This window comes from Peromyscus maniculatus, chromosome 14, assembly GCF_049852395.1.
Source record: "Peromyscus maniculatus bairdii isolate BWxNUB_F1_BW_parent chromosome 14, HU_Pman_BW_mat_3.1, whole genome shotgun sequence".
Classification (NCBI taxonomy): domain Eukaryota; kingdom Metazoa; phylum Chordata; class Mammalia; order Rodentia; family Cricetidae; genus Peromyscus; species Peromyscus maniculatus.
In genome coordinates, this window is record NC_134865.1 from 80,758,446 (window position 1) to 80,769,619 (window position 11,174).

The 11,174-nt window shown below is 50.0% G+C and overlaps 1 protein-coding gene across 1 annotated transcript in view; it reads right to left on the reverse strand.

Moving 5' to 3' along the window:
- Window positions 1–1,567: 1,567 nt before the first annotated feature.
- The window catches only part of Wars1 (tryptophanyl-tRNA synthetase 1), a 49,735-nt gene continuing 40,128 nt past the window's right edge, over window positions 1,568–11,174 (reverse strand). Inside the window, exon 12 of the mRNA XM_076551370.1 lies at window positions 1,568–1,586. Coding sequence (XP_076407485.1) covers window positions 1,583–1,586 — 4 coding nt within the window. The 3' untranslated portion in view covers window positions 1,568–1,582. The remainder of the gene's footprint in view (window positions 1,587–11,174) is intronic.

Below are 11,174 nucleotides of genomic sequence, written 5' to 3' on the forward strand. Positions count from 1 at the left end.
ACAGGGCTGGGAGCTGCCAGCAGACTACATCAGGGGGCAAACATCATGCAGCCCTGGGCCTTGGGACAGGGTGAGCTTGCTGGAGGGCAAGGAGCGTGCAGGTGCTCCTGGCTTGGAGAGCACTAAGGGTTAGGTAGGGTGAGACCCCGACGTGCCCACCCACCCACTTGCCCCTAATATTTACAATGGCAAGGAATCTTGAAGCAGGTCCCCGTGATGGACACAACCACCATCTCCCAGGGTCTCTTGTTAAGTCATGACTTTCTCCTGAGCTGAGATTTGTGTAAAAGCCTCCTCTGGTCACCTGCATACTGCTTTCACCTCTACCCTCTCTGAACTGGGTACCGGGTTGCCTGATGGCAGATCTCATGGAGGAACAGGTCTTTAAAAGTTCCAGTGAAGCCTGGAGCTGAGGGCAAGGACCTTGGGAGGTAATGTTTATTCTTAGAATTGAATGGACCCTTCGTGAAGCCGACATCCAAGTCCAGGCCTGCTGACTCCTAGTCCAGTGCTTGTGGTGGCTGCTGGGCCCTGAACTAGGGGTCTGGAGGCCTGGGTTTGATCTCCACAGCCTCTAAGCCATCTGGGTGCCTTCCAGAGGCAGGTGGTTAAGAGGGAAAAGGTACACATCAGAACTGGGGTGAATGTAGGGTCTGCCCCGAGGCCCAGGCCATTAAACCCAACAGTCCTCATACAGGGACATAGTCATAAGAATGCCCTGGGGACCCAGGTGGGTAAAGCTCATATCTCTACACCTCTATCTCTAGCTTTGGGTTCTAAGGAATGAGAGGGCAACCAATGAGACAAGAACAGTCCCTTCTGCTTGTGGCTTTTTTCTTTTTGAGACAGGATCTTGATAGGTATCCCTGGTTAGTCTAGAAACTTACCCCCTTCCTGGCTCAGCCTCCTGAGCGCCGAGGCTACAGGGGTGCACCATAACATCTGGTTTCTTTTTCTTCCTCTGGAGGTGGAACTCAGGGCCTTGTGCATGCTGGGCAGGCAGCTGTATCATTTGTTGAGCCTCATTTCTCTAGCTTCTGTTGGTTTGTTTTCAAGAGAACATGCATAAAAAAAGAAAAAAACAGACAGAGAAGGACTGGGAGGAACTAGAAGAGCCTGCCTTTACATTGATGTCTACCCTGGCCTTGGTTGTGTGGAGCTCTGACCCTCTAAGAGTGCTGGGAAAGGGCCCAGGAAGCCTGGCACGCACCAGGTACTCCATTGGAGGGAGGGCCCAGGGACAGCCCCTGTAGGGATCCAGTGGGACTCTATGCACTGTCCTGTAGGTACCGTGTAGGCAGAGAGCATGGATGGGCCAGTTGTGGGGGGCTGGTTTTACTTCTGGACCAATTAGGTTTGGGGACAAAAATGTGGGAGGGAATGGAAGGCTAAGCTGAGGTTGCATGCTGCCCTAAGAGGGTCAGGATCTGTTCTGTGGGGCTGGGTGTGCCCTCAGGGCCCACTGGTCTGTACCTTGGGGGGCAGGCACTGATATGGGAGGGAATCACTTGAGACAGCAGTCTTGCCACCTGAGAGCCCTGGGTCAGAAGACAAGGTGGGTCCAAATACTTGACCTTGGTAGTTACCTGGGAAGAGACCAGAAGGAGTAGCGGGTTGCCCACGTCTTGGGGCTGTATTGTTTTATAGTTTTCTTGCATTTTACAAGGGTAGAATTACATCAGGAATGTACTACTTCTTCAAACTCTGCCCCACAGGTACTGGGGTCTGTTTAGCTCTGAGGATCCCAGCCAAAGGGCAAACAGAAGGAGAGAAGCAGTGTGGGGAAGGAACTGTCACTGCTCACAGTGACATGTTTTGTTTGGAAGTGTCTGAGTTCTTACAGAAGACAGGTGTAGTGTAGAAACAGAACCAACAGTAGGCAAAAAGAAGCACCATGTCCTTTGATCTCCCTGCCCTGGAACCTGTATACTGAGCGACAAATGGGGCTGCCAGTCAGCCCCTACCTTGCTTGACATAAAATCTATGCCCAATGCCAAGGACACAGGAGGGCCATAACGACATGGCTGCATCCACTGATCGTCCAGCCTTCTCCTGCTCAGCTCTGGTTCACATGCCAAGCTTGCTCCTGCCTCGGGGCCTGTGTGAAGGCTGCCTCCTTCTGGGAAGGCCTTCCCCTAACCTTGCATAGCTCTAGAACTGGGCTCTACCCAGTTCTCACTTAAGGAGCCTGACTGGCACACCACTGTGGTCTGAATGTCCTCTCACTCCAGTTCCTATGTAGAAATCCTAGCCCTGAGGTGATGGCATTTGGAAGTAGGGCCTTACTGGCTAACAGTGTCTCCCTTCTCTAGGGACATATGGCTCGTGAAAGGCAACCAGTGGTTCCGATTGCTTGAAATGTATTTCTTAAAGTTAAAAAAAAAAATCCTAGGGGTAGAGAAATGGTTTAGCAGTTAAGAGCACTCCCTGCTCTTTCAGAGGACTTGAGTTTGGATCCCAATACCCATGTCTGGAAGCTCATGACCACCTGTAACTCCAGCTCCAGAGGATCCAATGCTCCTTCTATCTTCCACAGACAGACAGACACACACACACACACACACACACACACACACACACACACAAGTTTATAATAATTTTTTTTAATCCTGTAAGGCTGGATATGATAGCTTAAATCTTTAATCCCAGCACTCAGGAGGCAGAGGCAGGCCAATCTCTTACAAGGTCAAGTCCAACCTGGTCTACATAGTGAGTTCTAAGCTAGCCAAGGCTACTGTATCAGGGTTCTCTAGATGAATAGAACTTATAGAACTTCTATATATAGAAAGGGGATTTATTAGAATGACTTAGCAGGCTGTGGTCCAGCTAACCCAACAATGGCTGTGTTTAAAGGAAAATCCAAGAATCTAGTAGTTGCTCAGTCTTCAAGGCTGGATGTCTCAGGTGGTCATCAGTATATGCTGGAATCCTGAAGTAGTAGGCTCTAATGCCAGTGAAAGAATGGACTTGCTAGCAAGGTCGAGAGCAAGTAGGCAAAGAGCAAAAGTTTCCTTCTTCCATATCCTTATATAGGATTCCAGCAGAAGGTGTGGTCCAGATTAGAGGTGGGTTTTCCCACCTCAAAGGTTTTGAATTAAATGTAGATCTTCCCGACAGAGGACTGATCTCCAAAGTACATAAAGAACTCAAAAAACTAGACATCAAAATACTGAACAATCCAATTTAAAAAATAGGCTAAAGAGCTAAACAGAGAATTCCCAAAGAAGAATCACAAATGGCTGAAAGACATTTAAAGAAATGCTCAACATCCTTAATCATCAGAGAAATGCAAATCAAAATGACTCTGAGATACCACCTTACACCTGACAGAATGGCTATGATCAAAAACACTAATGACAGTCTATGTTGGAGAGGATGCAGAGCAAAGGGAACACTCCTCCACTGTTGATGGGAATGCAAATTTGTACAACCACTGTGGAAATCAGTATGGCAGTTTCTCAGAAAATTGGGAATCGATCTACCTCAAGACCCAGCCATACCACTCTTGGGCATATACCCAAGGAATGCTCAATCATACCACAAGGACACATGCTCAACTATGTTCACAGCAGCATTATTCATAATAGCCAGAACCTGGAAACAACCTAGATGCCTGTCAACTGAAGAATGGACAAAGAAAATGTGGCACATATACACAATGGAGGACTACTCAGCAGTAAACAACAATGATATCATGAAATTTGCAGGCAAATGGATGGAACTAGAAAATATCGTCCTGAGTGAGGTAACCCAAACCCAGGAAGACAAACATGGTATGTACTCACTTATAAGTGGATACTAGATACAAAGCAAAGAACAATCAGACTGCAACCCTCAGATCCAGGGAGGCTCCATAGCAGGGGGGACCCTAGGATGACTATGGCTTATAGTAAGTTTTGGTTTTACTCAATCACTGGGCAAGCTTCAGTGAAACATTTCACTATTAGGATAAGAATTTATACTGTATCAAGCTGATAATAGAAAAATAAATAAATAAAAATGGGGGGAAAAAGTAGATCTTCCCTTGTCAAAATAAGCAAAAAGCCCTCATAGATGTACCCCTCCATTTTTGGGTTCTAGTTAATTCCGGATGTAGTCAAGCTGACAACCAAGAACAGCCTTTCCAGCTACACAGTGAGAACAACACTCTACAACAACAAAATCCTGTAAGGAGGGGTCAGCTAGATGGAGTAGTGGGTAAAGGTGCCTGACACCCCAGTCTGGTGAAGCACATGGTAAAAAGAGAGAACCGATTAGCACTGCCTGTCCCCTGACCTTCACATTTGCTCTATGGCATGCATGCCCCACCCCCCACCCCCAAAGACACCCCCACGAAAGAAATAAAATGTTTACAAAATAAAAATCCAGTAAGAGGTTGATGATATGGCTTAGTTGGTAAAATACAGACACAAGGGGACCTGAGTTTGGTCCTCCGGCAGGGCCTTCCACTCAGAAGACTGAAGCAGGAACATCGTCCATGAGTTCAAGGCCAGCCTGTGCTATCTGCTACATAGTAAGAGCTCTTCTCAGTTAGTCAGTAGGCCACCCTGGGGAGCCAGGGGAGTGCCGGAAGGGGCCAGCTTTGCAGGGGTAGGAAAACAGCCTGGAACCAAGAGTGGCCGGCTCAGCCTGGCAGGCAGCCACAGAGGAGGCCGGAACTGGTTTGGCTGGCTGGTGTACCTTGATGTGAGTACCCCCTTCAGGTTTCCAAGAGAGAAGCTGAGTTCCTGTAGAGCTAACTCAGATTCCCAGCCCCTGAGCAGGAGAGACTGCGCGCACTGAAGCCAGCCTCCTCGGCACACCTTAAGGGCCTTGGGGGACAGTGTCTCAGGGTTCTAGCGTGCTTTGGTTGGTTTTGCTTGGCTGTCCTGGCTGGCACCACATGGGCCTTTGTTTCAGGTCATGTTTGTTTCAGGGTTGGGGAAGGAACCAAGGAGCAGACAATACCCAACTCTGCTGTTGTTCTGCTACCCGTGATCCTCTGGTTCCAGGAAGTAGAGGATGAGGATTAATTTAATAATTGTGCTTTCCAGCCCTGGGTGTATGTGTGTGGGAGTCCTGCATTTTCCAATGGTTCCCCTGGGGTCAGCTCTTGGTTGACCAGAGGCTGTCTTGTTCTACTTCAGAACCCACTTGGCTTTCATGAGTCAGCGGACACCAGAAACTCAAGATGGGACTTGGTATAAATAGCTGCATAGTCATGACTTGATAAATACAAATAGGCTGCAAGGCTCTGCTGTTGAGGGTGCTCCAGAACTGGAAGGTCATGGGGGTCTCTCATGAGTGGCTGACCACATGTAGCCTAGTCTGCATGCCCTCTGGGCTCCCACTGGCATGCTGGCAGCCTGATGATGCCAGGAGCAGACCGTTCCCAGCCCACGGTCAGCATCAACAGGCCCTGGAGGGCAGTGTGCCCTGCACAGCCTTGATTTGAGGAGTGGTAGAACTAGCTGGAGTTGGTACCATAGGAAGCAGGAGGGGGAGAGACAGCTGGCAGGGTGGGTCCTGTGTCCTGAGCCCAGGCTGGTCACTGTCATAGCAGGCATGCCACTCAATGGCTATCAGATGTGGGAGACCTGGGCAGCTCCAGAGACTGAGGGAGAAGGCTGGAGAACAATGTTCAGTGTCTTGGAACCAGCAGTTCCGAGAGCTTCCACAAGGTTTTAGGCAGTGTCCACAGCTTCTCTAGCTTTCCTGCTCAGCCTTAGGGGCAGCCCTGGGCAGGGAGATCAGCTTCTACCTACCCTCTGCACCAGCCTTTTGGTGTGGAGCCCTGTGTCTGCTCCACCAGGCTTTTGTGCCAGGGAGGATAGAAAGCGTGAAGGGTGTGGTTCACCTCTGAGGTGTGACCCCTGTAAAGTCTTCCTGACCACAGAGAGGATGTCTAGCAGCTAGTAGGTAGTCTGTAAGCCTGGGTCATTACCTCCTTCTTGGCATTTTGTCCCATTTCCCCTTCCCCAAGCTGCTGCTATCCCCCTAGTAATGTCACCGTTCCTGGCCAGGCAATGCCTGCACCTATAAAATGTGTCCCAAACCACAGTGACCCTTCAGCTCACTCCATTGGCTCCTCGGAGCCCATTATGGAACATACTCTTGCTTGCTGCCTTCGAAGAAGGCCCATTCCAAATGGTTCAGCTAGCTCCTCTCAGGCCTCCAGGATAGCCCAGCTGGGGACAGCCTGCTGCACTTCATAGCCATGGTTCTTGGCTCTTCGTAATGATTTGGAAGTGTGCCTCCATAGAGCTAGAGAGATAATTCAGTGGTTTAGGACACTTGCTGCTCTTCCAGAGGACCTGGGTTTGTTTCCCAGCACCCAGGTTGGGTGGTTCACAACTGCCTGTAATTCCAGTTTCAGGTGGTCCAACACCTCTATGTGTATATGTGTGCATGCACATACACAGACCTTTTTAAAGTATGTCTGCAAAAATCTTTGGCACTCTGTCCTTAAAAGGCAGACCCTAGGGGACTGGAGATGTCGCTCAGTGGTGTAGCCCCCTTGCTCATCATGTATGAGGTCCCAGGTTCCATCCCCAGCACTGGAGGGTGGGGAATTGGAACCTAACCTCTTCCTACCCTTCCTGAACAGTTTCTACTTTCCAGGTAAGGAAAGTGAAGCTTGGGTAGGCTACAGGATTTGTCCAGGCCATGCAGCAGAGCAGGGCCGATCTATCCCAAGCTATCTGGCTCACAGGCTCTGGCTTTGTATCATTTTTCTGAGTACTATGGACATGTACAAGAAGTGGATCCCTAGGCACTCGGGTGAAGACACATGGACAGGAGAAGGAAGGAAATAAGTTGCAACCCAGTATTAGAAACATTTGGGGCTAGGGAGATTGCTCAGCGATTCTGAGCACTTCCTGCTCTTGCAGAGGACCCAGGTTTGGTTCCTAGCACCTGTGTTAGGTGGCTCACAACCATCAGTACCTGCAGCTCAGGTGACCTCATACCTTCTGGCCTCTACAGGCACATGCATGCTTGCAGTGCACATACACACACTCACACACATACACATACAATAAACTTAAAATCTTTAACAAGAAAGCCCGTCATGCTGGGTGGATGGTTCACGTCTGTGCCTCCACCACTTAGGAAGCTGAGGCTGAATTACTTTCTGAGACAGTGTCCCAAGTAGCCCAGGCTGGCCTCAAATTTGCCATGTATCAGTGAGTTTCTGATCCTCCTGCCTCCAGCTCCCAAATGCTGGGGTTACAGGCATGCGTCTCTATGTCCAGCAGGAAAGAGTTCACAGGCTCCCTTTGGACAGCAAGTCCCTGAGGCCGGGGTTGTATGTCTTCCACTTACTATCTGCCTCTCTGGTTGGGTATAACTCATAAGAAGATGAGTAGCATATTCCTAGATCCCCTGTGGTGTCTCAGAAAGTCTGTATTCTCCCAGGAGCCCTCTGTGGCAGCCCCAGGTGTGGGTTGTGATATGCAGGTGCAGGAGGCCTAAAGCTGGCCTGGATGCCAATGATAGCTACCGAAGCCATGGCAGGGTGTGGCCCCATCAGATACTCCTTGGGCTTTTCCTGTTGTCCATGCAAGACCTGAGACTCACTGCCTACTAGGAAAGTCAAGACTTGGGGAGTTTATGTCACTGACCCAAGGTCTCGTAGCTGGCCAAAGCAGCGCTCTACAACAAACTCCAGCCAAGGTACCCACGCCGCCCCAACACACAGAGGAACACCTTGGAAGAGGCCTCTTCCTTCCGTGACGCCTTCTCTATCAGATCCAGCGAAGAGTGGAAGGTGACCCCAATGTTTCTCAGGCCTTTCATGATTACAGTCACTCCAGGAGGAGGCGAGGCAGGCACAGGCAGCACCATTCTTCTGTCTTCTTCAGCTGCTTCCTCGTGGACTGCAACCGACCCTCCCTTCCCATGGCCTGAGCCAGCCTGTAGCCACTCACCAATTGCTCTTTCCTCCAGTCATCCCTTCCCTTGTCCCCATCTGTCTACTCATCTGTCCACATGCTATCTTTGCCTCCATTCATTCTATCTGTTATCTGTTTCTACTAATCCATCTTTCCCTTATCTATTCACCCATTTCTCCATCCCTGAGTCTACCCACCCATGCACTGACTACCCATCCACCCACCCATCCATCCACTCACTACCCATCCACCCACCCACCCATCCACTCACTACCCATCCACCCACCCACCCATCCACTCACTACCCATCCACCCACCCACCCATCCACTCTACCCATTCACCAACCCACCCATCCACTCACTACCCATCCACCCACCCACCTTTTTGTTGCTCTATCTATCCATTTCTCTCCACCTGTCTTCCCCTTGCTATCTGTTCAGATAGCTGTCCATCTTTCATCTATATCTACCCATACATCCATCTGTCCACCCCATCTCCATCCACTTATTAATCCATCTCCCATCCATCCCAGTCTCTGCCCAACCTTCTTCCCTTTGCTTATCTGTTCACGCATCTGTCCATCTTCCATCCATCCATCCATCCATCCATCCATCCATCCATCCATCCATCCATCTTCTCCCTGCCTCTCTATTATTCATCCAACCCATCCACCTGTCCCTCCATCTGCTCACTGACCTGTTTTCATCTACCTTCACTTAACCACCCAAACAGCAGCCTATCCTGAACTGTATCCTGTGGGTGTAGAGGAAGACCAGTGTAGACCATCAGTGTTGTGAGAGGTTCACAGCCAACGAGGAACCAGTACAAGGCACTGGAGGATACCCTCTGGGATAGTTGTATTTTGGTGAGTTTGGGCATGTTTGGTCAGAAGACAAAGGGTAGGAGAAATAGGCTATGGGACTGAGAGAACACGATTGTCCCAGTGTCGCCTTCCCAATTCATACTCCCTCCCTCACCTCAGCTCCCCGACCACCTATTCTCCTCCCTCCCTGTTACTCTGGATATCACGTGACTCTCCCTGAGGCAATGAAAAGAAATCCCTCTTCATTCCAGATAGAGACAGGACTAGTAGACCAAAGAAAGAATTCTACCCAAGTCCAGATCGGGGGACCAGTGAGTTTATTAGGGTTACTCATAAGAGACTCAAAAGGCATTCATGCTGCTGGGAAGACTCACCCTGTTTGTCTGTCTCTTTAAGAAAAATTACAGGGGCTGGGGAGATGGCTCAGAGGTTAAGAGCACTGACTGCTCTTCCAGAGGTCCTGAGTTCAATTCCCAGCAACCACATGGTGGCTCACACCATCTGTAATGAGATCTGGTGCCCTCTCCTGGCCTGCAGTCATACATGCTGTATACATAATAGATAAATAGATAGATAAATCTTTTTTTAAAAAAAAAAAGAAAAATTACATTTGGGGCTGGAGAGATGACTCAGCAGTTAAGAGCACTGGCTGCTCTCTCAGAGGACCCAGGTTTAATTCTCAGCACCCATATGGCAGCTCACAACTGTCTGTAACTCCAGTTCCAGGGGATCCAACACCCTCACATAGAGTATATACAAGCAAAACACCAGTGCACATTAAATAAATATTTTTTAAAAATCGCATTTGTTTATCTAGTGGTGTGTGTGTGTGTGTGTGTGTGTGTGTGTGTGTGTGTGTGTGTACGTGCAGTGCAGTGCACATATGGAGGTTAGAAGACAACTTGAGGAGTAGTTCTCTTCTTCCTCCAACATGTGGGTCTCTGCCTCCCAAGTGTTGACTGAGATTAAAGGTGTGCGCCACCACTGCCTAGTGAGCCCATTTTTAATCTGTGTGTGTGTGTGTGTGTGTGTGTGTGTGTGTGTGTGTATTACTGTGTAGTGTGTAACCTGAGAACTAATATTAATAACTAAGATTGGGATAAAAGAATCTGATTGCAGATGGCCACACCATCAGGTAAAATCAGGGTTACTTGGCAAATCACAGTCAATGAAACTGACTTGTGAACTGAGGAAATGTACCATCTATGTTTCTGACATTGTGTGCTCAGGGCTCTTTTTAAGTAACCTTGGGGTGGAGAGAGGCCTGGAGAGACTCAGGAGCCTCCTGCATCAGGAGGGACATTACTAGGCCCACTGTCTAGAGCGTGTCCTGTGGGTTGTCATGGCTACGCTACTTCATAGTGACGGACATGCCCAATTGGGAAGCAGCAGCTGACTACATCGGTCCTTGCAATCCCTGCTGGGTTTCTCCTGTCTCTCTAGGACTCTCTGTGTCTCTGCCAGCACATCAGGGCTCTAGAGCAGAGACTAGGTTGTTGTGTTTATCAAGGTGTCTCAGTGTTTGACATCTGGCATGTGGTGATTGCACGCATCAGGAGCCTGGACAGTTGGGCTGCTGTCCAGGAATAATGACATGGTTAGGGCGGTGCCGGTGGACAGCGGCAAATGGTCCTGACTGACAGTAGAAGAGGGGACACCGAGACTGTCTGGATGTGGGGCAGAGAGAGAAAGGCACCCAGGTAACTGTGGGGCCTTGGGCTCCAGTGCCATGGTGGATGGCCCCACTCCACTGGCCATGTGGGACCCAAGGGTCCCTGTCCTCTCAGGTGGAATGCGTGTCATTGACCAAGGGCCTAGCTTCTTGAGTGTAACATCTGGCCCAGCTGCCTCTCCAGAGCAGACCCCTCACCTCTTTCTAGACCCTCTACTTCTATTAATGAAGTTGGCCGGCAGTTCTGCAGGAACACAGCTGGAGCTTGCTCTCTGTGCTCACAGTGGAGCACACTTTCCCGGTGGAGAAGCGGAGGCAGAGGAAGGCCACAGGCCTTGTCTCAAGTGGTGGAGTTGGGATATGACGGCAGGCAGGTCAACTTCTAATCAGATGCTGAGCCACATCCCTCTACAGGATGGACATCATGTTGGCCTTGGACAGACAACTTCCAGTCTCCCTCTGTCCCTTCTGCCCTTTGCCCTCTGCTGTGGCGACTAGCACTGCTTACTTGCCTAAAAGTAGACAAAGTGTCGGGGTGAGGGGTCATCCCTAGTCTGAAACTAGCCTGTTCAAGGCCAGCGTACAGATAACAGGAAAACAGGTGGACACGTGGCCTCCCGCTGCCCTTCCGTGAGGGCCATCCAGATAGAACTGCTGGGCGCTCCATGTCAACATGCCCCTTCCCTCCGTTCCGCAGCTCTCTGGCCCTGAGGGTGCCCCCCAGGTCACTTGGTAGGGCTGCAGCCTGGGTCACTGAGCCTCTGAAGGGAACTAGCGGGGGTGGCCATAGAGACAAGGCTGTATTCC